The sequence below is a fragment of the Camelus bactrianus genome, chromosome 3, assembly GCF_048773025.1.
Source record: "Camelus bactrianus isolate YW-2024 breed Bactrian camel chromosome 3, ASM4877302v1, whole genome shotgun sequence".
Taxonomy (NCBI): Eukaryota; Metazoa; Chordata; class Mammalia; order Artiodactyla; family Camelidae; genus Camelus; species Camelus bactrianus.
This window is the reverse complement of record NC_133541.1, coordinates 23,667,740-23,695,709: the sequence shown is the minus strand read 5'-3', so window position 1 is coordinate 23,695,709 and position 27,970 is coordinate 23,667,740. Positions and strand designations below refer to the sequence as shown.

Sequence of the window (27,970 nt, the reverse complement as noted above, 5' to 3'; positions counted from 1 at the left end):
TCAGTTCCTATTTATATCTTGCACAAGTTTTGGATCATTGTCTTTTTTCTAATAAAATGTACCCTTGCTGAAAGAATTTTTGTAAGGGTTTGTAAATTAGAAGGCAACTTTTAGAGTTATGTGGGCTGCTGGTTAATTTACTGATTCTCATTCTTAGATATAAATGCTTAACATAAAGCTTGATACAAATATAATTCTTCCATGCTGATTTCAATTCCAAATGCCACATTTTGTCTTTTTTTCAGTAAAAGGGCATTTTTTGTTAGAACTCACCAGAATGGTCAATTTGGTTTAGATCTTTTTCTTATCCATTACCAGGAAAGACTGGCTTATAACTAAGGCTTTGAGCATCCTGGCCTTCATTTTTAAAAATGTAATTTGTCATGAAGAGGTTTGACTACCTGAATGTAATATTGAATGAATCTAGTTTATTTACTAATGCTTGATGTTTGGCTTGCTATTGCTTTAGAATTGTCAGGCTATTCATCATAATGCATTCTCTTCTAGGAAGCGCTCCAAAAAATACGACAGAAGAATACCATGAGACGAGAAGTAACAGTGGAGCTGAGTAGCCAAGGATTCTGGAAAACTGGCATCCGTTCTGATGTCTGTCAGGTGATGACACTTCTGAGAACACAATTATATCCAGACATCTCTTCCTTTAAAAGGCATCTGGCACTGAAGTTTTCCTAATTCTGAGAAGTTTCTGCAGAACATACTACATTGTCGCTAAATGGAACATCAACCATAAATTGTTTTCTATCATTTGGGTTTTGTTTTGGTGTCAGTTTTCATGTTGTCTTTTCTAGTTGTCTGTGTGTGTACGTGCACATGTGCATGGTGAGGGCGTGGGAGGCCCTGACTTAGCAATGCTCAATTCTGTCTCTGCACATTGAGTAAAGGAAAGTCTGCTCTTCAAATTTGCCTGGGTATTTGAGCACATGGGTAAATCCCTGTCAAAAGAGATACTCCAGCTGTTCTCCAGGCAGACTCCTGAAGACGGTGTGTACAAACTTTCCAGACTGATGACTCAAACTTATATTGCAGAGACGTAAAGGCATTAATGAACAGAAACAGTATAAATTTCATATTTGAGCCAAACAGTAGTGTTTTTCTTTGGGTGAACTTATTAGAGGAACATTTCAACTATATATAACAGGTTCACTAATGAGTATTTTGTTTTCCTTAAGAGGGGAATTTTTACCAGATTAGGGATGTCCCAAAACCCAGCATATTCTCTGACTCTTCACTTGGTTCTCTGGTTATGATTGATACTGGTTGTGTTCCATGGGAATTACAGTAAAGCAAATGAGTACACAGGCTGGAGTCAGGTAACGCAATTTGCTGTGTTCAGCCATTTGGAAGAATACTTCCAGGCTTCCACTTACCTGTTTTGATCGTAGCAGGTATTGTAAGTTCAGACATCCTTAGGTATTCATTTCATCATAAAGAGTTTTTAAGAAAAATCAGTGTTGGCATTTAATTATCGTATTGAACAATGGAATTTAATCCTATCGTTAAAGGTATTGCTGTGTAATTCATTTACCATGTGAAGCTAAATGTTTTTGTGTTAAGATGAACTGCAATTGATGCAGTATTGCCAGATAGTTTGAAAATAATTATCTGCAGTGTAGCCATTACATCCACCAAGTCCTCAGTTATTTTGCCAATTGACCTTTTTATTTTTTACTGTACTTTCAGAAGTGAATGTACTTACTTAAGTACTTACTTCCATTGATTCTTTCTCAGAGTCACTTTGAGCCGTATCACCCAGGTTTTTTTGTTTGCTAGTGTTTCTCCAAAACCAACACAGCACCACAACACCAACATAAGAAATTTCTGAAGACATCATAAGAACAAGTTCTGAGTGGAGTCTGCTCCAAATCTAGTGATCTCAGTGATAAGTCAGAGTTGATTGTTTAAGAGATCATAAAATCGTAAAGAATGAAGAACTGGAAAGGACCTTAGAGTTCATCTAGTTTAGTGGTTTTTAAACTTGCGTTTTGGGTTAACTTTGAAGTTTTTGTTTTTGTTTCGTTTTTTTTAAACAAAACCCTGTGGAGCCCTAATTTGTAAAAAGACAAAAAAACCACTGATTGATTGGTGAGTGGTTGGCATGGAGGGAGAGCCCTGCTATCCCACGCTGGGTAGCAGTCCGAAGGCAGTTTTGTTCTGCTGAGCCCAGTTTTTTTGAAGCATTGAGTTCTTTCTTTCCTTTCTTTCAGTAAAACAAATAGGGGTGCTGAGCAGTGTGTTCCCCTGCAGTTTTATGTCCTCCAGCCGTGTCACAAGTGTCTCACTCTGGCTCCTCAGCTGGATTGGAAGCAGCTTGAGGACTAGGTTATCTTCTCTCACTCCGTACGTTACATTTTACATTCTGCTTTGGGGTCGGTAGGCAGAAACACTCAATCACTTCCTTTAGTAGCTGCTTGGAGAAAATGGACCTGATTAAAACTCCTGCAAATGTGCATGCTTGATCTAATCATGGTTCCTCCATCTGGAGGACATCTCCTCTTCCAAGGACAACTGCCATCTGATTAGAAGCCATGGTTCTATTCTCCAGTCCTCCTATTTTTTACTAGTCATATTGGCTAGTAACTATATTTCATTTCTTATCCCAGAATAAATCCCAAAATAAATGTTTTCTTTTGTGTATGTTCCTCAAATAAGATGGCAGGTGGCATGTAATAATGCAATTTAAAACATTCAAAATAAATGCATTTAGTACATTTGGTAATGAAGAATAGGAATCTGATTGGGAAACAGTAGTTAAATGAAATTATACACTGAATTCTTTGAATAACCCTGAAGCCTATGAAAAAATAGACTCACACTTAATTTTAAAGGAAAAAGACCGATTGCTTCTCTGAAATCCTTGAGTTGGGGCAGGGAGGAGTCCCCTTTCTTTGATTGTTCATTGATACAGAACCTACTTTTCATTAATAATAATTGCTAGTGGGTTACTGACAAAAGCCTTGTGATGCTGTCTGGCTGCCACTAGAGAGAAAACTGTTGTGATGAATCTAAGGCAGAGCAACCTAAGTACCAGCGTCTCACTCTGGAAGTGTAATTCCCCAACCAGAGAAGTTAACCAAGGGTTGTTATGAGATGAGGGAGTTCTACCTGATCCCCCAGCCAATGTTAGGAAGAATGAAAACCTAGGGGAGGTCTTGTAACCTTAATTACACGTGAGCTAAATGCAGACTTGAACCCTGTTTAGAGGAACTGTTGAAAGATTTTCTTGGTGTGGCTGCTTGTTAGAGTGAATTCTGGGTAATATGGAAGCAAAAGCAGGAATCAAAACCTGAAACTGAGGCTAAAAAATTCAGAATTATGACTCAGGAGAGGAAAAAGCTAACGTGACTACAGTATCTGTACTTTACCTCTCCTGTTTTTTTTTTTTTTTTTTTTTTTTTTGTCAAGTGCTAAAAGACTGGCTAATTAATATCTGAAATCTGCTCCCTCTGTTTTGTTCCCCTACTTTTATCTGGACTTTCTCTTTCTTTTGCCCTTTGTTGTTTCTCTCCTGCTAAATGGGGCTTTTACTCCCAGCACTTCCTTTACACTGAGGTTGTACCCTGGAAGGGAACTTCAGTTTTTAATTTTGAGCATTTTTAGGACTCAGGCTTCTCCCACACTGTTAGCCTGTCCGCTTATACTCACCAGTGAGTTGGGTTGTGCAGAGCCCTCTCCAGCTTGGGTCACGGTTCCAGGGAATACATGTTAGTTTGGGGCTCTTCTGTTCTCAGGGCCGCCGTTCCATCAGAAGCCCTGCTGCTCTCCTGTCTTTCCTCCCTGCTAGGACCACACAGGTCCTGTCTTCACCCACACTTATTTTGGCCTTGCTGGGGATACCTTGTCATCTAGTTTTTATGCCTATATTCACAGGTCTATTTTGCTATTCTGGTGGTTCTGTTTTTAATGGAGAACTTGTATAGATTTAAAACCTGCACACTGCCCACTGCCATTTCCTCACAGTCTTCCAGAGGAGCTTTTAAAAATGAAAGCAGTTTCTGGGCATGAATGGGAGTGTGGTGGGGAGATGCTCAGTGATTGTGTGTATTTCAGCATTGCAAAGATTGATCGTTTAAAAAACTGAGCTGGAGATTATAACCATCTTGTAGATAACATTGCGCCTTGTCTGTCAGGGATACAGGATGGACGGGGGTCACATGTACCTTTCTGTGCGTTCACAAGAAACAGGCTTAGTTGGAGAGAGAAACTGGCTCTATTTGGAGTAAGTTTAGAGGAAGTGGTGAAAGGCTCACTGCTGTTTCACATGAGTAAAGGTTCAAGGAAAGAAATTCAGGTTAGTTAAGAGAAAATACAAGGACTTTGCCATTAAATGCATTTTGTTTGGGATAGAACTAAATTCAAAGGGGCAAACCTCCAAAGAGACAGATTTGGACTTAATAATTTTTTAATAGAGTATTCTAAAGAGGGTGTTATTTTCTTAACAGGTAATGATTCATCCCTCACTGAAGGTATTAAAAAACAATTCACCAGTTTGAATTCATACTTCAGAAAGATAGTTACACTGCATAGTCTTCACGATCCATCCTCCTTGAGTTTTTAGCATCAACATCCTTGAGTCCCCTGCAGCTGAAATGCCTGGAAAACTGTATTATACTTTGGCCGCACACTTTATTTCCATATTATTGTGTTTTTTAATACAGCACTTATAAAAACAAAGGGGAAACAATGCCAGTAATTCAGATCTTAATGGCATATCTCTGGGAAGCCCTTGGGGACAAAAAAAAAGTGTTTTCATATTTTTTTCTTTTCCACAACTATTGTAAACTTTGCACAGGGAAGTGCTCAGCATGTATTTATTGAATTGAACTGAAAGGAAAGACTTGCTGTTGATTAGAGATCCTATTTGGGAGAACTGATCTTTTTTCATGAGTTAATACAGGAAACTGATTTCTGTAGTTTGAAGCCAATCCATTATCATGTATTTTTAAATAATTCCAGCTTAAAATACTTCAAAGACTAAAATGGTATAAAGCGTATGTCAGTCATTCTGTGGGCTGTGCCCATCCTCCAGGTTCTGTTGAATAAAAATGACTCCTTTATTCCCTTGGGTTCTGGAGAAATTTTATTTAAAAAAAAGAAAGAAAGAAAAGAAAAAGATATGCTTTCTATGAAACCATCTCCCAATAAGGAATCTATAGCCAAATGAAAAGTGATTGAAACAAAAATAAAAGTTCCATTTCCTCAGGTGACTTAACTATACTGGCGATTTTATAAAAGTTGTTCTCTTAATGTTAGATTGAGTGTTAAACCTAGAATGGCCTTTTGAGATCATCTGGCTGAGAAGTTCTTACCTGTCCCACAATAGAGATGGGCTTTAGAGGTCTGTAAACCCATTGAAATCCCATACAATTTTTGCATGTTTGTACACATAGGCGTCTTTCTGGGGAAAGAGTCATTTTCCTTCGATTCTCAGAAGTGTCTTGACCCTGACAAAGTTTCAGAATTTGTTAGTTTTAATCTTTTCCCTTAGAATTAAAGATAGACAAGGAGGCACAGAAAGTCTTATGACTTCCTTAGAGGCTACGCTGCTGAGTAGGGATGAAGCAGGGCTATTCCTACTTGAATGGGGGCTGATGGGCCTTGTTCTCAGCAGCTTTTTATATTTACTTATTTAACACTTTTAACTGTCTTTGAAAGTAGCTACACTGATTGTCCTCATTTACAGGTGAGGAAACAGAAATAGAGAGGTTAAATAATTTGCCCCGAGTCCCACGAGAAATGAGTGAATGAGCAGGATTTGGACCCAGGCATTCTGGTTCCAGAGACCATACCTTTAACAGCCATAGTCCATCATTCCTTGTAGAGGATTTGCCAGGATGCCATGCAGCCAGTAAAGTGTTTCAAGACTGTGAGATGGAATTTGGGATGTGACAGTGGTTCTTGTTTGTTACAAGATAAATGAACTGTTCTTGTAAGTTTTTATAGAGTTAAAAATACTGAAATATTTTTTTTTCCTAGCATGCAATGATGCTGCCTGTTTTGACCCATCATATTCGCTACCACCAATGCCTAATGCATCTGGACAAGTTGATAGGATATACTTTCCAAGATCGTTGTCTGTTACAGGTAAGAATTACTCTCCTGTACATTGCATATAATAACAAGATAGGAGTAATTCTATCTTGCAGGTTACAAATGGAGCATTGAGATTCTCCATTTTGGGAGATGATGAGGACATTTAGAAACAGCTCTCTCCATTACTCTACTCTGATTGCCACTTTCAAGCCCTTTTTCTCACTTTTTTTGAGGCTGTCCCTAAAGAAACAGACTGAAGCTAAAATCTGCCTGTCAAACCTGACCCTTCTTTCAGCTCTTCTCCTTTATGACTCTTCTTTCCAGGTGCTGAGTATTCTAATTCTTCTCTGAAAGACATGGATTTTTAGGTTTGTTTGTAGAATCGAGCTTGCCCCAAAGCTCTGGAAATTTGACATTGGAGGAAATAAGATGGAAAGAGTGGGGCTTAAAATTTGACTGGATAAGCAGATCTCTTTCCTGTTTCATTTGAGATGATATAAAGATGGTGCTTCTATGCTAAGTTTTTAAGACTGAACTTATTTCACTGAAATTTTAGCTGGCCATGACTCATCCAAGTCATCACTTAAATTTTGGGATGAATCCCGATCACGCCAGGAATTCTTTGTCTAACTGTGGAATTCGGCAACCCAAATATGGAGATAGAAAAGTTCATCACATGCACATGCGGAAAAAAGGTATGTTTGGATTCCACTCTCGTGTTTTGTTCTTTGTGCCCTATTGTAAATTAAATCCCCACCAGAAATGGTTCCCTGGTGATGGTTTCATTCTCTCATTCTTTAGTGCTTCCTGACCCATACGTAATAACATTTACTTTGAACAGAGCATTTTGATAAAAGTGGATAAAATTTTTGGAAAAATTTATTTCTCCGGTCAAGGGTTTTAAGTAACTAAGCTGTAGACATGCAGATATTAAACCTTTTAAAATCAGATTAGAGTGAGATAGATAATTTTCTTTCTGCATGTCATATGATGGTCCTAGAATGCTTCTAACAGTATTTACTTATGATTTTTTTTTTAAATAGGAATTAACACCTTAATAAATATTATGTCACGCCTTGGCCAAGATGACCCAACTCCCTCAAGGTAAAGTAGGCTTTTTTATAATAGCTTTGTTGAGATATAATTCACATACCATACAACTTACCCATTTAAAATACACACTTTGCTGGTTTTTGTATGTTTACAAAATATGCAGCCATGACCACTGCTAATTATAGAGCATTTTCATCATCCTAAAAAGAAACCCCGTATTCCCCACTTCCTTCAGTTTGCCCAGCCCCGGGCGACCACCAGTCTTCTTTCAGTCTACTTTCAATCTTTGTGGATTTGTGTATTCTGAACATTTTGTATAAATGATATCAAACAGTATGTGGTCCTTTGTGACTGGCTTATTTTACTTTACGTAATGTTTAAAATATTTATTCATGTTCCAATATATGTCAGTACTTCATTTCTTTTTATTGCCGATTAGTATGCTGCAGTGTGGGTATCCCATGTTTCACTTATCCAGTCATTAATTGACCATTTGTTGCTTCTACTTTTTGGCTATTACGAACAATGTTGCTGTGAGTACTTACTTACATACAGGTTTTTATATGGACATGTTTTGATTTTTCTTGGGTGTATGTATACCTGGGAGTGAAATTTCTAGGTGATATGGTAACTCTGTTTCACCTTTCCTTTAAGGAACTGCCACACTGTTTCCAAAGTGGCTGCACCATTTTATATTTCCAGCAGCATCGGGTGATGGTTCTGATTTCTTCACATCTCTCCCCACACTTGTTATCATCTGTCTTTTTGAATCTAGGCATCCTGGTGGGTATGAAGTGTTATCTCATTGTGGCTTTATTTGTATTTCCCTGTTGGCTAATGATGTAGAGCGTTTTTTCACGTGCTTCTGGGCCATTTGTTTATCTTTGGAGAAACATCTGTTCAGATCCTTTTCCCATTTTCAATTGGGTTATTTTTTATTATTGAGTTGTAAACATTTTTTGTATATTCCAGATACAAGTCCTTTATCAGATACATGACTTGTGAACATTTTTTTATCATTCTGTGGATTGTCTTTTCACTCTCTTAATGAAGCACAAAGTTTCAATGAATTCCGAGTAACAGATAAATTTTGTTGTTTATGCTTTTGGTGTCATGTCTAAGAAACCATTGCCTCATCTAAAGTCACAGAGATTTGCATTCATTTTTTTAAAGAGCTTTATGGGTTTTTTTCTCTCACATTTAGATCTTTGGTCTCTTCTGAGTGAATATTTCTATGTGGTATGTATGACATAGGAGTCCAGCTGCTTTCTGTTGCTTGTGGATATCTAGTTGTCTCAGCACCATTTCTTGAAAAGTCTTATCTTTCACCACTAAATCATCTTGTTGAAAATCAACTAACAGTATATTTTAGGATTTATTTTTGGATTCTTAGTTCTGTTCCATTGATCTATATGTTGATCCTTATGCCACACTGTCTGGATTACTATAGCTTTGTAGTAAGTTTTGAAATCCAGAAATGCAAGATCTCCTCTCCAACTTTCTCCTTTTTTTCCAAGATTGTTTTGGCTATTCTAGATCTATTACACTTGCATATGAATTTTTGAATTAGCTTATCCATTTTTGCAAAGAAGCTATTTGGGATTTTGATAGGGATTGTGTTGAATCTTTAGGTCAGTTTGTGAGTGATTGCCATCTCAGTATTGTCTCTGGCTTAATATTAAGTTGTCTGTCCCTGAACATTAGATATCTTTGTTTTTTATTTGTTGTCTTTAATTTCTTAATAATGGTTTTTAGTCTTCAGAGTATACATTTTATATATCTTTTGTTAAATTTATTCCTAAATATTTTATTCTTTTCTACACTATTATAAATGAAATTCTTTTCTTAATTTTATTTTTGGATTGTTCATTGTAAGCATATGGAAATACAATTGATTTTTGATTATTGATCTTGTATTGTGCAAACTTGATGAGATCATTTGTTAGCTCCAATAGTTTTTTTAGTGGGTTCCTTAGGATTTTCTATATATATGATCATTTCGCCTGTAAACAAAGTTAGTTTTACTTTTTTCTTTCCAGTCTGGATGCCTTTTATTTCATTTTCTTAGTCTAGTTGCCCTGGCTAGTCTCCAGTACAATATTGAATAACAGTGGTGAGAGAGGATCCTTGTCTTCTTCCTAATCTTAAGGGGAAAACATTTTTTTTTCTGTTGTGTATGATGTTAGCTGTGGGTTTCTCATAGGTTCCTTTTATCAGGTTGAGGAAGTTCCCTTCTATTCCTAGTCTGTTGAATGTTTTTGTCATGAAAGTGTTAAATGCTTTTTCTGCATCTGTTGAGATGGTCATGTGTGTTTTTCATTTATTCTATTCACATGGTATATTGCATTAATTGATTTTTGGGTGTTAAACCAACTTTGCTTTCCTGGGATACATCCCACTTGATCATGGTATATAATCCTCTTTATATGCTATAAATTTAGTTTGCTAGTATTGTGTTGAGGATTTTTATGTCTCTCTTCATAAGTGATATTGGTCTGTAGTTTTCCTCTCCTGTGATTCTTTGTCTGGTTTCATGGTTAGGATACTACTGGCCTTATATAATGGGTTGGGAAACTTTATATGTTAGCTTTCCTTATTTTATTTCCTGATTTTAAAAGATACTGTCATATATTAATGTTCTCTGTTCTGTATGGCCTTGAGCCCCTGGCAAATCTGGGAAGGAAGTGGGCCAGGTCTATATAAACTATATAAACTGGAAAACTGAATAGAAAGAAATGCCTACTGGCTGATGAGGCTCTGAAGTTGCTCTCTGAAGGCTCGTCTCTGTGTGAAATACAACACGCTCTATTTTGAAAGCCAGTAGAGGAGATTGCTTGAGGTCGGCTGTCTTTTTAAAATAGGGCATTGAAAAGTGGACTAGCTGGGCTTGCCCCTCCTGGGATCCAGACATAGGTGGATGAAAGATGGGTAGACTAGGGTGAGAAGTGATGGAGACTCAAGACAGCTGCTGCAGCAGCTGGCTGGCCGCCACAGCCAGGAGAGTGCCCGGCCAAGCCAACACAGCTTCCTTTTCTACCTTTGTCCTCATACGTCACCTCTCTTTTCAAATAGGCTTGCCTTGAGGTTGCTCTCTTTTGAGGTTATCATGAACCAAAACTGTCTTTCCTCTTCAATCAAGAGGAAGAGGAAAGGCAGGAGGCAACTTTATAATTCCAGTTTGAAGATGATCACACACCTCACTACTGTGTTCTTTGAGAGTCTCAGATCAGAAAAGAACTGTCTAATTAGAGGAGCCTTAATCACACCCTCAGGGATAGTGTGGCCATGGTTTCATTTTACTCTGCTATATTGTGGAGTCTCCAGATGGCCAGTTCTGTATTTTAATAAGTGGAACCCTGGGTCCCCTGCAGCCCCTTCAGCAAGGCTGCACACGCCGCAGATACGTCCTTTTCAATGATGAAAGCATGAGTTTAAGTGATCTCTGTCTTGTCTACCCCAACCACAGTTGTTGGTATGTAAATTATATCTTTTGATAGCATTGTTTAAACCTCATGGTTCATGTTTTCTTTTGCTCTGTTACAAAGAGCATTCTTACCATTGTAAGGGAATGATCACTGAGAAACCGTGTTCTTTCTGAATTTACCATTTTGAAGATGACAGCATTGATAGAGAATAAATAAATGACCTCCCTTGCCCTTTGACTTTTGTCCTCTGCTGCTTGTGCTGAGAGTCTCTTGCTGTGTGTCTGATCTTTTTGCTGATGCAGAGTCGACCACAAAGTTTCTGTTCCGAAAGAGCCCCCTAGCCGTGGCGGCCTAGGCTGGAAGCTGCTTGGCTGCTAGGGTCTGGTAGCCCCGGCCGTGCACAGCCTGGGAGCAGTACTGAAGAGATGCTTCAGACAGATTTAACTCAACAGAAATTTATTCAGTGCCTTTTGAGTTTGAGGCAGTTTGTTAGCATTTTTAAGGAAATCCAAAGGCAAGTAGGACAAAGCTCTCACTCACCAGGAGGTGTGACTCCCTGAGGTGGGTGCCATAAACGTAAATAACTTAATATGAGGGAGACTGCAAAGTGCTTCAGTGAAGGTCAAAACCAAAACATATACACCAGACTGCTGTGGGGCCAAGGAGAGCTGTGGTGGTTGTTTAGGCATTATAGGTCAGTTATATACTGTGCTCTTGAATAATTGAGTTCACTTGAAATGATTTGCCCTCTCCCCTGTTTGTTTCTTAGTTTGCCATTACAAAGTGGGATGCAGTAGTCTCTGCTGCTTGGAAGTGTTTGTATATCTTTGAAATGAACACTATCAAGTGTCACTGGTTGTATCTCCCAAGCAAGCTTGCTCAGAATTTTAGGCTTGAAAAAAGAAAAGCCAGCATGCTAGTGGATTATCTGGGGAATGTGTGTCTGACACTGAAAGTGCAGGAGCAGGACGGGTCGGGGAGAGGGCCGAGAGGAGAGGCTCTTGTTGGAATTCTTCTCCTGGTCCTCCTGAAAACACCTTGTCCCAGCCCTGCCCCTCCTGCAGTACAATTAGTACCGCATTCTGCCGGGCCTCCCTTCAGATGCCACTGTAGGCAGCCATCTTGCTATTTATGGAGCAGTTTCTCTAGTTCTGAGCTGTAACCTGCTTGAAAGCTTTCTGTGACATCTTGTCAGCTACTGAATAGGTCTGAATGTCCTCACCTGGCGATCCCAGCCCCCATGACTTGGCCCCAGGTCACTTTTCTAGGCAGATCACTCTTCCCTGCATCTGTCTTAATAGACTTAAGGTGCCATCAAGTGGACCCTCTCCCTTCCCTGAATACCACGGTCATTGGACAGATACCTGTGAAATATCCTGTAACCCTGTGACATCCTGCCCAGATTCCCTGGGCATTTGTTTTATGGTTCATGTTCTGTTTCTCCCATGCATTTTAATTGTGTTGTAGTCTGATTTTTTTTTTCTTTTTTACTGTGAGCATTTTGAAAGTCTTTGGTCCTATCCCCCCCCCCCTTTTTTTCCTTTTTCAACTAGTGCCTTTCATAAAGCAGAGGCTCTGTAAATAAGTATTAAAGGAAAGAATGTCATTCATGACATTACTTTTATTCCAGGTTATTTATCTGTTGACTAGAAATAGGGAAATGGGGGTATTAGGAAGGGCGATGGTCAGAGCCATCAGCAAAGGGTTAAATGGCTGGTTACTGTTTTAACACATTGATCGCCCACTGTGGATGTGGTGCCCCTGAGGAAACACAGCTGTCACCCAGATTTGGGTGATGCGGTGATCAATGTGTTAATCTGATTTGGGGTCAGCTAGGATTTACAAAAAGGCATGAAGTCTTAAAAATAAAAAATAAGAATCTGTCTGCCTATCAAAACTACAAAATAATTAACTTTTTGATGGCATCATTTCAAGTGAATATGCCACCCATAATTTTAAAAAGTGTCACCACTTATGCACATAAATCTCAGTTGTATTGTTATATTAAACTCATGAAAATTGTAATGAAATGTTACCAACAGAGACGATCTCTGAAGGATTAGGCATTTGGTGGCATTCAGGTAATCCATGTTATCATTGTCAGTAAGACCTTTGGCAAAGAGGGCCAGGAGACTGTAAATGTGAGAGCATCAAGCAGCCTTGTTTTGTTTTGTTTTGATTGGTAGAATCATTACTAGATATAATGTGTGAGAATCTATTGGACCAACAGAGAAACACATATGGACTGCTTAATATCTGTTATTTAAGGAGATGGTAGGTTCAAAGTACATTTTCAATCAGTTATACATAAGTATTTTGCCTTTAAAACACAATAACAGCATGCTTTGAATATATCTGAATTCTACTGAGTGAATCCACTGATTAAATGCTTCAGGTTAAATCCTAGAGATACTTAACTTGGGATCCATGGGTCCAGTTGGGTCTGAGATCTAGCAGCTCTCCTTCTCCCAAGTGTTCCTGAGTTGGTTGGAAGCTTCAAGTGGCCTGCAAGGCCCTTCTAGCTCTGCTCCACCTGTTGCCACTTGAGGCTTGGAATGAATGCAGAAGTGAGAAAATGTTGTCTATCCCTTTAGTCTAGCAGTTACCCTTGGACTTGGCCCATCCCTTGGTGGTTTTCTAGGGAGTAAATGACAACTTACAGTAATTACTGTTACAGGGAGACTGTTGTATTATTAAGTGCTTTGAATTCCTCAGACAAAATGTGCTGTATAAATGTTACAGTTAATCTAGATTTCGTAATGCCTCTGTTGATTCAGTTCTTAAAAACAAATGGAATGTTTACTGCTCAGTAAACATCTCATCTTGGAGCTTGCTAGTATTTAAACGGGGTAATTAAAGAATGTATAAACAATAGAAGAAGGAACAAAAGATTTGCTACTGCAGTCAACAGGGACCAGCACCTCCCTCTGTCCACTTTTCCAGATAAACCACTGGGTTGGGAATTGTCCAGTGTAATAATAAACTAAAGTGCTATTTAATCCCCATTTTTGTTTGTGGCTTATTGCCAGAGTTTAGTCATAATGTAGATACAGAAAAACATATGCTGGATAGAGGCAAATTATTTAATGGATAACAGACTTACTATTGAATAAGCCTGTTTAGAACTGTGACCTTGTATTTTAACACACTGAATAATAGTCTACCTTTGTGATTATTAAAATCCTAGACATAGTTCCTGTCTCCCTGAAAGTTTATAAAAGAAATTGAAATTTATACCAGTATGATTTCAGTCAAAATAGTATGTGACTCAAAGCAGCTATTATTCTTTGACTAGTTGTCTTATTATTCTTCAGTTAAGCATTGGACAGCCCAAATACGGTTTGGCTCTACCTCAGACCCCTGCCAGGGTTTCTTTCCTTCCACATTAAGTAGATTTTCCTGTATAGTACCTTGAGCTATTGGGAAGAAAATAAAGTCTTTCCCACAGAAAATGCTTTTTTATTTTACTGGCTTGTGGGAAAGAATAGGATAATATTAAGTTCTTTCATTTTAAAAACTCCCCCTTTCTTTTGTAGTTTCTATCATCTTGCAGGACAACAGCCTATTAGGTTTCATGAAGTTAAATTAGCAAGAGTGCTTAGAGGTTAACGTCATCTCATCATTAAATAGTGCCTCTCTTTCTTGGTGTTTTCTTCAAGAAAGATGACAGATGCTTCTGGAGTTCTGCTGTATCTGACAGAAAGCAAAATCACAATACGGATTAGCTTCTATAAGATTTTTGTTTTCACATGTAATAGTTTATATTCTACCATGGAACTTTTTAGTCACTCTTGGCTAGTGGACTAACAACAGCAACAAAAAATGTCCTAAAATCTAGTATGTATTTGGTAAGAATAATAAAAATACATTTTACGACCTAATGCTTATTTTCTTTCTTTCTTCCTTCTTCTTCTTCTTCTTCTTCTTCCTCTTCCTCCTCTTCTTCCTCCTCCTCTTCTTCTTCGTAAACTGTTATTAGGTTGTGCATTCACTGGCATAGCAATAAATTATTTTCTCTTGCTATTTTTTTTCATTTCCCATTATTGGTTATTAACTGCTTGCCAGAATGCCTTTTTCACATAAATTGAACTAAGAGTTCAGAATCGCTTCTTTATTTATTGTTCAGATATTTCCAATTTTCTCCTATTACATTTATTTTTCTTTTAAAATTCCAAAATATGGAGTAATGGTAGACTAGAAGAATAAACCTACGTGTGAAATATGTGAAATAAAGTAAAATGAACTCAAATTACCAAGCAGTTGATTTGGTAGCTGAGTCATTTAATTTGCAAATGTTTTCTATTTTCTACATATACTGAAACTTTAGGGAAACTTTAAATATGGAAACTGTACTGGTACAATGAAACAAAGAACAATGAAGGTAGTATATAATTTTTTCATAAATTGAGTGATAAACATTTAAGTCACGTGGATGGTAGGGTTTAGCCAGCATTCCCGAGAGCTCCCGGAGTGAGGGCAGGCCTCCCAGCTGACCTTAAGAACAAGAGATCTGAGAGGGGAACACAGGAGGGAGAAGAAATGGCGTACGTCTGGGTCAGTGTGGAGGCTGGTCCACTTGGAGCTCTAAATTGCTGTTGAACAGAGATAAAATGGGTTGGTACAGTGGGACTAGATAAAGAATGACCTTCAGAGCCAGACAGATTTAGACCTGATGGTCAGCTGTGGAATTTCTTGAGAAGATGAGAGTTGGAGTCAGGGAGGTGAGCTCTACTCGGGCCCAGGCTGCCCTTTGACCTCTTTGCTCAGGTCTCAGGGGCTTGAGTGCCCTCCTTCCCTCCTTACCATTGTCACCATCCTTTCTGGCTTCCTCCCATTACACATCCCCTGGCCCTCATATTTTGTGTTTGTGGCTAGGACTCAACAAGCACCCAGGCTCTTCTTTTGTGTGGCTTTAGACTCCTCATGTCAGAGTCAGGTTTGTCTCCACTTCACAGAGCTGGCCCTTCCGTGGCCTCAGCGATTTCCTCGTGATGTCAGGGCTCTCTTCTTATCTTGCTGAATCTATTTCTTTATTGAAACATGTTCTTCTCTTTGGCTAGAGGCTAACGCTGGCTGCCTCTTCCCCCCACCCCCCACCCCCGGCCAGTCCTTCTCCATTGCAGGCTTCCCTTCTGCTTGACTTCAACCATGACCCTTCCCTGGGCTCAGTTCTGGACCCCTTTTCTAGCTGCATTCTCTCCCTGAGTAGTGCCATCCAATTTCAGCACCTGGAATCCTGTCTCCATATTGACCACTCCTAAAGATTTGTTTCCATCGTCATCCTTGCCTGTTGAAGAATAGGTTAATATAGCCAGTGTTTTGCCAGATCTCTCCATTGGGGTGTTTTATAAACATTTCACAGTTAACATGTCTAAAATGCAACTCTTGCTTCTTCCCACGCCTGTTCCACTCTGGGTCTTCCCCTGGCAGTAACTGGCATCACTTTTCACTCAGCAGTATGAGCTAAAATCTGGACTTTGGCCTTCATTCTTTTCTTCCAGTTAGCTCCCCAGTGCCAATTATCAGCAACTCTTTTCTGCTGTATCTTTAAAATGTCTCCCGAATCTGCTACTGCTCCCCTCTTCCACCATCACCTCTCCAGCCTAAACTTCCTTCGTGTTTCATTGAGACCACGGCACACCAGATGGGAGAAACAGCCTTTGAGATGTGCATTCATCATATAATGAAGATGTAAATAAAATGTGATCTCCACGCTGAGAGGGAAGGTGTTGATTTTGATGAGGGACTCAGGTGGGGATTCATCGGGAGCTGACATTTTGCTAGACCTCGAGGATTGAGTAGGTTTTCAGTGTAGTTCAGTGCCCGAGGAGAGCGGCAGGCCCCCCAGGGTGGTGGAGAGCTGGGCCTGAGCAGAGGCACTGGATGTTTTAGGGGATGCCCTTCTCAGAGAGGACCAGGCAGTTTTGGAACAGAAGCCTGCACATAGGTGGGAGAGGATGATGAGACTGAAGAGGTAGGCCGGGCTGATTTTGAAGGGTTTTAGATGCTAGAGGTTACATTTAGAGCTTGGAGTGTGGACCATGGGAAGCTAGAACATCATACCAAAGCTGATTTTTCCTTGTTCTCTCCCTGAGAATGCATTCTCCTTTCTCTCTTCCATTTGATAGCAGTGTGGAAAGATTCAGTTGTTAGAGTGATATCTCCTGGCCTTAAATCTGACTCCGGGGCATGGAGCCCCAGAGTGGAAAGCCTGAACCCCATAGTATGAGGAAATGCTACCCACTAGCCCCGTTCCCACCAGGCAGCCCCTGTACCTCCCGCTAAGGCCATTCGTGCTGCTGATTATGAGGAGTAAGGTAGGGTGTTTTGATTACTGAAGGAGCTAACCCTCAGTGTCCTTTTCTCTGAGAAGAGAGGGAGAGAATGTAAATGTGTGCTATTTTAAGGGATCTTTTTAATTCTCCTGTAGGATTAATCACAATGAGCGGTTGGAGTTCCTGGGTGATGCTGTTGTTGAATTTCTGACCAGGTAAGTCGGCTTTTCTGCTGTTCCCCAGTAATTGCATTTTATAGTTAACACACTTCATACATTGCCTTCTTTGTAATTAGCCAAATAAGGCCTTGAAACACCATGTTTTTGGTCTCATCTGTAGAGCTTAAAAGCCACATGTCTGTGGCTCTTGCCCTGATAACTTGCACTCACTGATGCTGTAACGAGCAAGATTACAAGATGAAAGGCTAGTGTCTCTGTCTTGTCAAGTTTATGTTCAAGTTGCTACAGCCACGAGAGATCAGCTTGTCTTGGTCTCGATGCTTCAGAGCTTATATTCAATTTGTAGAGAAAGGGATGATATTTTAAAATGTCATTTCATTTTCTGGGATTTGTCTTTGATCCCTTTCTCACTCTTTTTGAACTCAAGGGAAGTAAAGCTTACACGAATTTTAATGACCAGATTTTGGTGTGTGTGTGTGTATTTATATGTTTTCTCCCCAGAGGTGTTTTGGGTTCCTTAATTTGGAGGTAAGGGGAGGAAAGTACATTTCGTTTTTTCAGTAGTTTCAAAATTTCTCTTTTAAAGGGAGACAACACATGTTTCTCTTGAAACTATCTTGAGCTATTTTTATTCTCTTTAGGTCATTTCTTTTCCCAAGAAGGAAATAATAAGGCAAAGGGGCTGTATTCTAAGCTTGTTCTCACTGGACACAACAGGACCTAATACAATAGGATCAACAGTGGATGTTAGAAACCAGTGTGAGAGTTAGGAGAGCACAGTTACTGTTGTGGCCCGAACTGGTTTCCCGTTGGCCTTCGTCCCAGTTCCCATAATTTCCTGATCAGCCCCGTTAGGCTTATCCTTAGGGCACAGCCCTGGTTCTGTCTGTCCTTGTGAGGACTGTGCCACCACGGCTGCCCTGCTTTTCAGGGGCCCTCGTAACCGCCCCAGGCAGAGCTCTGTGTCCAGGCTCAGTTGTCAGGTGTTAGATAGGTTTGCCCTCAGCAGTGTGTGGGCTGCTCAGGTCTTTGTTGTCATCATATTTCAGAGAAATCTTTTAACAGAAACAAATGTGCACACATGAGTAAATGGTGTTTCTTGGGCTTTAGCACGTTCAGATTTTCTGTGCTTACTATTTCACTTTCAAAGACTTTTCATCAAATCCTTCAGTTTAGTTCAATTCAGCTGGTATATGTTGCCCAGATAGTATGTGCCAGGCCTGTTCTGGGGACTCTAAACCACCGACAGAATGCTGTGATGTGTATTTGTGTATGTGCCTTTTTTTTTTTTCTTTTGCAGTGTCCATTTGTACTACTTGTTTCCCAGTCTGGAAGAGGGAGGACTAGCAACCTATCGGACTGCCATCGTTCAGAACCAGCACCTCGCCATGCTGGCGAAGGTATATCAGATCTCTGGAGCAGTTGTAGTGCAGTCTGACTTTCTCTCCTTCAGTCCATGCATAATTTTGCATTTGAATTAGTAACTCTTTAGGGTGTATTAAGGGTTTAATATTTTATAGACGAAGAAGGATTTTTTTTGTTTGTTTGAGTTTTAAGGATTCAGGCTTATTAGTTCTGTTACCTTAGTGAGTTTCACCGGCATCTAATGAACTCCATGGCGAGGTAACTTGATAACAGAAGAGGAAAAATTTGACAGATGTACGTGAACAGAGTTGAACATTTGGGGGAAAGGAACAGAGCAAAAGAAATGAAATATTTTGTATTTTCCCTTTGTGTAATATGTCTGTATTACAATTGTTTCTAATTTACTTTAACAAGCCAAATTACAGCTTTGAATAGAATACTCCAGGCCATTGATACCCACAGGGGATGCTTTACAGATCTTTGAGAATCGCCCCAAATCACAAATCCTATTAATTAAGATTTAGGATTTAGGCTTACTTAGCTGGATGACTAACAGAACCTTTTCTGGATTTAGATTTGTGGTAGGTACGCTACTCACATGACTTCATTTGCTGCTCCTCTCTCTGTGCAGTGTCTCATTATAGTAAATCATAGCAGATAGAAATGGGCACTTGCATCGGCTGTCAGGATACCAGTCCACCCCAGTCCTCTTAATAGCAGGGGGACCATGGACTAACTGTTATTCTCTTTGCCAAACCTCTGCTCTCTCATCTGTAAAATGGTGATGGTGTTAGCACCTGCCACACAGGATGGTTGTGAGAATTAAATGAGATTATCATTTGAGTTTTAATGATTCAGTTTATAAAGTGCGTGGCATGATGCCTATTCATAGTAATCACATAAACATATGAATAAATTAGCAGAAATTTGTTGTTTTTATTGCTGCTTCCACTTATAAATTATATTTATAAATCACTACATTTTGTAGACCTATGGGTTTATTCAGTAGTAGGGGGAACTGTGGCTGTTAAATTCCCAAACATCAGTGATTCACTAAAAAAGCTTTTGTGATTTTTGCTTTAACTAATTTCTGTTTTTTTCTTCATTTTGATATAAATGTTGGAATTTGGTAGAAAAGACTAGATAAAACCCATTGAAGTTTTATGACTAACTTCTTAACTTGAACTTGCCAAGATATTAATTACATTCAAAATGTGGTTAATTTTATCCCAGGGTTTCTGTGTTAGCAAAACTGCACTGCTCTGTTTTATGTAATGTCTTTGTCATAGCTACAGTGGTAGGTTTTGACCCAGCTTTGATGACCTTTGAGAACATGAATAATGATACCTGAAGCAAAAACTATAGGCAACAGAAGTGCTAACTTGGTTTTAGCAGCCTCACAATGAATGAAATTCCACAAGTTTATATAAAACTGTTTCAATGTTTAGTTGATTTAATTGTCAAGATGCTTCCTGATTGTTCATAGAAATATCCAATAAGTAGATTATTATTAATGAGTAGATTGTCAGCTTGCCCCCATCATTGTTTTCCTTTCAGTTTCAGATAAAATGGAATTGCATGATTATTTTTCAAACAATTGTAGGGAGGATATTTACAAAATGTAGGAAACTACCATAGGATGAAAATGGAAGCTGTTACGTAACATACTGGGTGCTGGACAGAGCTGTGAGTTTGTTATGATGGTGGCAGCCAGTTTCTCCCCTCAGGGGTTTCTCTGTGATCTTCCTCTACCCCAAACCCTGACGTTCCCGTAGTACTCAACACCCATCTGTTCCAGCAGAAGGCAGTGGTGATCTTGCCCTTCTTCTGTCTAGACCAGTGGTTCTTAACCATTTGGGAGGAGGGGACTTGATGGAGGAGGATTACTGACTCCTTTGGGAAGCTAATGAAAGATCTAAGTCAGCTCTCCAGAAAATGAGCATTTTAATACATGCACAGTTGAATAGCACTCTCCTTTTTAAAAGTTCCACTAATGCCTACATGAACAAATAATATGAGAAGTTAAACAATTCATAGCATTCCAGATAGTTGTTTATAATATAAAAATATGGCTTGCAGTCTGCTCTCAAGCAGGGCTCCAGAGATAGCAAACAATTGGATTTTCCCAGTGAAGTTGTGAAACAAATGAAATTTACATATTCTAGTATAAACTCTTGTGCTTGGGGATCAATTTTTTTAAAATGAGGTACTTTCTGCTGTTGTATTTGTGGTAGTCAAAACTCTCATTTATTTTATACTCATGAATTCCTAGCAATACAAAATACTGATAGCATATATGTCCATTCATACTGTATCTAGTTCTAAAAGGACTTGAATTGATTTGTATATTATAATACAATAGGACAAGAAATAAGTAGGTACTGAACTCAAAATAAAGAGAAAAATGGATAAGACATTAAAATGAAGCCAGAGGTAAAGTTAGTATATGTAGATAATATTCGTTAAGTCCTACACAATTTCTAGAACTGGGCCACAAATTTCTCTCTAAACTTGTCTGAGGCTGAATAAAAAAATAAAACATAATTCATTACAAACAATATTCCCAGAGCTCTTAAGATAATTCCAACCTATTGCTCAGAAGATCTCACTGAGGCTCAGAAGATCTCACTGAGCCTCAGAAAGATGAGTATGGAAACCTCATAAAGGGGAGATAAATACAAAGATATAGGGCCCCCCAAATCCTTATTAAACAAAAAAAAGATTTATCTAGAGATATAAGACATTTTTAAGTCTTCTGAGGGTTCCTCATTTACTCTACTACATAAAAATCTATTACATATGGTACAAACACCATCAGTACCACATAACTGGTGTCAAAGAGGTTAACTTTGGGTTGAGTTTGTATCTCCCTAGACATACTGGGTGAACCCAAGGGCATGGTCTTATAGCAGAGTCTTGGTCCAGCTTAGGCTAATGTCTGTTCTGAACTTGCAACTGGACAACTCAGATCTGATCAGTTCTGAACCCACGTGAACCATCAGAGTTCATAGAAGCTTGCTTGGGGAAAAGTTGAAGTTTGTCCGAGCTGAACCATATGTGAGGATTCGTAGTGAATGGTAGACTAAACTTCTTAATATACTGACATAAGGCCCTTTAATTTGTAACCATAACCCCTAGGAGATGCTCTTATTACAGTTATGATTTTACCAATTTTTTTCTTTTTGTCGTTTTGAATTTTGTAGAAACTTGAACTGGATCGATTTATGCTTTATGCTCATGGACCCGACCTTTGCAGAGAATCAGACCTTCGACATGCAATGGCTAATTGTTTTGAAGCATTAATAGGTAATTTCTCTTTTTATAATCTAGTTCTTTGTATGTCTAAAGTGGAGAATGCATAAAATTCAATGTGGCGACTTGGGACATAATGAAGTCCCCAGTGTAACAGCCACCTCCTCGTACAGTGGCTGTTGTTCCCCCAGAGCAGTGGCCATACTTTCCTCTCTTGCATTCCTTGTGCTGGGCGGAAATGGAGTCTCATGTCACACACATATGTAGTACATGCTGAACTGAATTGAAGTGAGTTAATACGGAGTGGAGATGGAGTACTTGCCAGATTTGATTCAGGATCGCATACATACATAAACAGTAACTACGTTGCTCGAGAGGCCCTAGTACTGTTTTTGATCACGTTTTAAACTGTTCACAAGACTTTCTGACTGAAACGTCTTAAAGACACTGCACACTGAAGATCCCAGGGCCTGGGCCTGTATAGCCAGCATTTACTCACTTGAAACAGGACTGGTGCAGACTCTTTACTTCCTCGCTCAGATACTTTACTTCTCCGGTTTCTTTTTTACTGTAACTTGAATATAACTACCTGTTTGTACGGGAAAGTTAGGCAGAGTTAATTAACTGGTGATTGCATTGTAAAGAACTGTTACAGTAGATTGACAATTCCTTGATTTTTTTAGGTAAGTGATTGAGTACATTTTATTTTTCAAAGGCCTTTTGTTCTTCCTTATCAATTTTACTCACTTCCTTTGGAAATGAATATAAAAGCTTCCCATTATAGTTTTGTGCTGATGATGGTAGCAAGAGAAAGTTTAATAATTATCCAGTCTTTTCACAGCTATGTCTGTTTTGCACAAATATGTCTATTTTCAGAGGGTTTGTCACATGAAATTACTGTGCTCTGTACACGTAATATTTCTGACAGTGTTACAGTTGGCTCCACAGCCAGGCAGACATGATCCGGTTTCCTCTCGCATCGTTGACTGGCCCTGTGTCTTTGCCAAGTTGTTGAATCGCTTTGTGCCTCAGTTTCCCCATCTGTGACATAGAGATGGTGTCAGTTACCTCACAGAGTTGTTGGGAAGATCTTTATAGCTGATCCTGGCCTCAACAAAGCCAGAGCAAAGTTCCATTACCTTTCAGCCTCCCCCCAATCACCCATTCTGGGCCCCAGTCCTATAAATTTTTCCTGACACCCTCTTACTGAGGTGCCCTGGAAGGTGAAGATAAGAATGTGAAAATGCTTTGCACGGGGCCTGGGGCGTGAGTGACCCCCAAGTCCCTACTAGTATTACTTTCATCACCATTATTGTTACTATTATTACTATAGCTATTGATGAATAATGAATGTCTTTAGCCATCAACAGCCCTGGTGACTAAGTGTCTTAAAATTTTACATGGAAAATAGCCTTTCTGAAGACAGATGTTAAAATATGATTTCAAGAATTCCCCTACTCCAGGGTTGTTTGATACCCAGTTAAAATGTTACTGTAGTATTTACTGGTTATGATTAATGGTAAATGTGTGTACAGTGCTTCATTATTTCAAAATTTTTAAATAATTTTTTCAAATTAAGGATAACATTTGTCCTGATTTTTAATTACAGAAGCCTTCATTGATCTGAACTCAGATTTTATCTATAGTCTGAAATATAAACTATGAATATAGAAAATAAAATATAACATTTTCATCAAGCATTTGTGCATAGTAATTCCCTTGGTAACAGTTCATACCCACATCTTTCATGGTAGTTCATACTTGGCCTCTTTTTCTTACCATATTAGACTTATATTTTAGTAAATTGAATTTTGTATTTCAGTGTAACTTACAATACAAAGCGTAGCTAAAAGACAGCAGATGCTGCCATTAAAACAATTGCTTCTGATCGGGTCGATTTTTCCCATGAGTGGGTTTTGGCTTGCCTTTTTGCTTTTTGCAGAGATATGTAGTTTTCTCTGAATATTGATGCAGGCTTCCTTTTGGCATTCCCTTTTTTCCAGGAGCTGTCTACTTGGAGGGAAGCCTGGAGGAAGCCAAACAGTTATTTGGACGCTTGCTCTTTAATGATCCGGTACTGATCTTGACTCATTTGATTTTTCTCAGTTGCATATGATTCCAGAAGATCTTGTATCAATTAGTCTTTGTATCTTAAATAGCATGTAAAAGACACAAAACCCCCAAATCTACCATAGATGATAGATTTCAAGCTCTGTCACAGATGGGGAAGTTCTGTGGACATTTACGCTAGGAGTTTATCTTCTACCTGAAGCCCTGTCTTTTCCTCATGGTCACTTGTAAATTACATATGAATGCAAATATGGTGGGACTTTGCTTTATTTTGAAGGACCTTGAAATTAATTATGATTTTATATTTTATAATCATTGGATCCCTACCCCATGCAGGATTAGTTGAAGCTACAGCCTTTTGGCTTTTCTGTTTATGATTTGTTTTTATGTAAATTATGTAGACTAGATAAACGTGTGTTTATTTTAGAAAGTCAGTTCATAGGGAGTTTCTGATAGAGCTATGAGTAAAGAGTGTGGAAGTACTTTTTTTTTAAGCAAATTATTGTTTAAGAAAAAATGATAAATTCTAAAATAGTTTCTGTTGTTACTAAAGTCTTAAGCTATTAATATTGCCAGAGCTACCTTTTTAGTCCTGTGTGTAATAGAGTATACTGGGTTCTTTTTTGTACCAAAACAAGTCAATTTAACATTTAAAGGGAGAGGCAACTCTGTATCCCAAATTGAAATGTCATTATAATTGAATGAAATAGCCCTTGTGGAGCAATAAAGAACACAGGAAGCTGGTGTTTAAGCCTTTGTGAAACCTTCAGCTTAAGTGGCTGTCAGATGTTATTACTGTATTCTTTAGGATAGTTTAAAAAAAAGAATCAATAGTTTTGAAAAATGGGACCTAGACAATGTTCATATGTGAAGATTTGATTTTCTTTTACCCTTTTTTATAGAGATAGGTGATGATTTTATATGTGTGAATTTCCTTCTGATGGGAACATTATCTACAGATGTTCTGTGTCCCCCATTTTGTCCTACACCTATAAACAAGTTTGCATCTTGATTTATATGTGGAGCAGATGCGTTTTAAGTCTCATTCTCAAATCTTAAAATATCTTTGTTCTGGCCTTTTGGCAATTTCAACAACCTCTTTACTTTGTTTTCTCCTTCCAGCCTTGCCTTGGTGTGCCCCCTCGCCCCTTAACTCGTCCCCCACCTCCAGCTCCTCCTGTTCCTTTCTCCCATCTTACCTGCGTCCCCATTGCTTCCGTGTTCCTATTTTCCTGGATTATATATGGCACTGCGCCCGGTGTTCTGAATTGCATCAGTTTTGTTTAGATTCTGTATTCTCTTTAAACTGCTTCTCTCCCACCTGTCTACTTAGCAGGCTTAGCTTATATTCCCACAATACTGGCATGTGCAGTGCTTAACAAATGTTTGCTAAAGGAATGAAATGAATAAATGACTAAATGAAAAAGCAGAATCTGAACATCGTCTTACCAACAGGATGCCTGAGGTTCAGAATTTGTTTAGCGTGTCGTTTGTGAAACTGTACGGGGCTTAGTAATATATGGTCTTTCCACTTCAGCGTTTTCGGACATTCTAAGTCATCTGACATCTCCAGATTGGTTTACATCTCTTAGCAGTAGCATGTGAGAGTGTTGACCAGCCATTGTGCTTTTTCTTGAGTGATGGTACTGTAAAAGTCCAGCTGGCCAAAGACAGCCGGAGACAGGTTGTAGGCCCACGTGGTCAGATTTATTGGCGCCATGCGTGGAGCTGGGGTGGGGGTCAGGGGAGTTCACAACAGGGAGAGGGACTCCTTTCTCAGGCCTGGGCTGTGCTGACCGGTTCTTGGTGGGTTGCGTTGTCTGAGGCAAGATTAAAAAGAAGCAAGGGATTAATTTGGGATTGGGGTGCTATCAGGAGCCGAGAGGCAATTTAGCAATTGAGTGTCCCTGATAATCTTTGTTCAGGGGTAAGACATAGCATAGCAGGTCAGAGGGCAACACTGGCAGGAAAGCAATTGTCCCTCAAAGAGAGGGTCGTACCGGATTTTACAGCTGCTGTAAGACCTTGAGGAAAACGCTGTTTCCTGTTAGCTCTGCAGGCTTTATCTGTGTCGATCTCTCAGCCCTGTTAACAGCAGGGCTGTTTTTCTTTCTTAGCCTGAACTGCTTTTTACTCTTTCAGCAGCAGGCAGATTTTGCCAGTTCTGTGGTTCTGTGTTTTTGGGTTACGTGACCCTTTGAGGCTTACCCAGTACGTTCGGAGCCATTGTTTCCATTTGACCATCCAGTGACCTTCTTAGGAAGATAAGGAGGATTACTGTGTAATCCCTCCTGGTCCCCAACCCTGACCCCTTTTTGTCTTCACACATCTGTCCCAGTTTCTCTGACCCAGACTTTTTTCTGGAGCTCCAAAAATTGAAAAAGGGGTTTCAAGTTGCCTCTGGGCAGCTTCACAGGGGTGTTCCACAGACACCTAACTTCAGCAGGTTTAGTATTTAAATATTCCTCCTCCTCCATTTTCATGATGTAAACCAGAAACCTGAGGCTCTTGTTTTGTCCCTGAGCTCCTTTCTTCCCATCTCCATGCAGTTGTCAGCTTCTATCAGGCAGGTCCCTCGTGTCTCCTGAGTTGGCTTTCTCTTGACCATCCTACTGTTTTCATGTTTGACCTCGGCTCTCACCTGGAATAATTAACCCGCTGCTCTCGTCCATCATTCATGTTTAGTGCTGTCTTCTTTTTATGCACATATTTGATGATGGTCTTTCTGGCTTAAAATCTTTGGTTTCTCTTCTTCTTGCCAAACTCTGTATTATACAACATAGCATTTAGTAGTTCTTATAATCTGACTCCCACCTATTTTTTCCATCTTCTTTTCACTTCCTCTTTGTGCCATTCTAGGAATTACCTTTTTAAAATTTTTAAGTTAAAAAAATGTTTTTTAGATTCACAGCAGAATGGAGAGGAATGTACTGACATTTCCTCTGTACCCCTTGCGCCCACCTGTGCACAACCGTCTTCCTTTCTAACATCCCCTAGCAGAGCGGCACGTTTGGTACAGTCAATGAATCTGTGCTGACATATCATAATCACCCAAAGTTTGTAGTTTACAGGGGGGCTCACTCTCAGTGTTATGCATTCCATGAATTCCGACAAGCATGTAATGACATCCATCCACCATTAGAGTACCATCCATTTTCACTGCCCTAAAATCCTCTGTGCGCTGCCCATTAGGAGTTATCCTTTTGTGTGTACTTTGAGACCTATTACTTGTGTACTTACGGTGCCCTGCTTTTGATTCCCTCCCTCTGCTGATTTACTGAATCCCTCCTGTTCTTCAGTATACAGCTGAAGGGTCACCTCCTCACTGAAGCTTGATCTGACACCCAAGCAGGTTTTCTAGCACTTGGTATATATATGTTACTATTATAGAACTTAGCATATTTTATGAAATTGTACTTATTTACCTTCATTTCTCCTCTCTAGGCTCCTTTGAGGACAGGGGTAGTGTCTTATTCATCTTAGTAAGCTAATACATAACAGGTATTCAATAAAAATATGCTGCATGAACAAATGTCCCAACAGTCAGTGAACATTTTCCAGAAGAGCAAACTGAAGGTAGAAGCTTTACCTAAGATCCTTGGACTCATACAGCTGAGATTCCAATCAAGATCTTTAGCAGGTTATTTTCTCTGACACCAGATGCAGCAGACCCTTATCTCACGGTGTAGGTAGATTAAAGGCAGTAGATGCCATTGAAGTAGGCTAGTTGTGAGGTTTTAAGCTGTCACACCAAGATGGTTGGCAGTAGACATCATAGGAGAAATCAATGTTTTTGAGTGAAAAACACATAGGAGGAAGGAGAAAGACAGATCGAGAAGTCCCTGAGAATTCTGAGCTTTGGAGGTTAGAGTTGGTCAGAAGAGATCATTATTTATTGTTATTGTTGCTGTCACCATTATTAATAGTGGCGTATTCTGTGTACCAGCATTGGGTTTAATGCTCTGAGTGCATTGCTCATTGAGGCATCAGAAAACACTTTGAAGTAGGTACTGTAAATATCTTTGTCTTACACTTGAGAAAGCTATGCTCAGTGAGGTTAAGTAACTTCCCAACATGGAATCGGGATCGAACGCAGGCAGCGTGCAGCCTTTCCTAACACCATACTCCCTAGTGTAAGGTGAAAAGTGAGAAGTTATTATTTGGTCATTTAGGTATGAGGTAAAGATGCCCATTAAGGCACTTAGAGTTATGGACTTGTAGCTTGGATGAGAGGTCAGACTGCAGCAGAGAACGAGTAATTTAAACCGAGGGGGCAGTTAAAGCAATGGGAGTAGTGGGG

At 39.3% G+C, this 27,970-nt stretch overlaps 1 protein-coding gene across 7 annotated transcripts in view; it reads left to right on the top strand.

Annotated features, from left to right (window-relative positions):
- DROSHA (drosha ribonuclease III) overlaps positions 1–27,970 on the top strand; it is a 104,224-nt gene that overhangs the window by 55,002 nt on the left and 21,252 nt on the right. For all 7 annotated transcript variants that reach the window (XM_074356700.1, XM_074356671.1, XM_074356680.1 and 4 more), the window contains 8 exons: positions 508–615; positions 5,995–6,102; positions 6,608–6,746; positions 7,095–7,155; positions 16,960–17,019; positions 18,284–18,383; positions 21,552–21,654; positions 23,604–23,674. In XM_074356700.1, the coding sequence (XP_074212801.1) occupies positions 508–615; positions 5,995–6,102; positions 6,608–6,746; positions 7,095–7,155; positions 16,960–17,019; positions 18,284–18,383; positions 21,552–21,654; positions 23,604–23,674 (750 nt within the window). The remainder of the gene's footprint in view (positions 1–507; positions 616–5,994; positions 6,103–6,607; positions 6,747–7,094; positions 7,156–16,959; positions 17,020–18,283; positions 18,384–21,551; positions 21,655–23,603; positions 23,675–27,970) is intronic.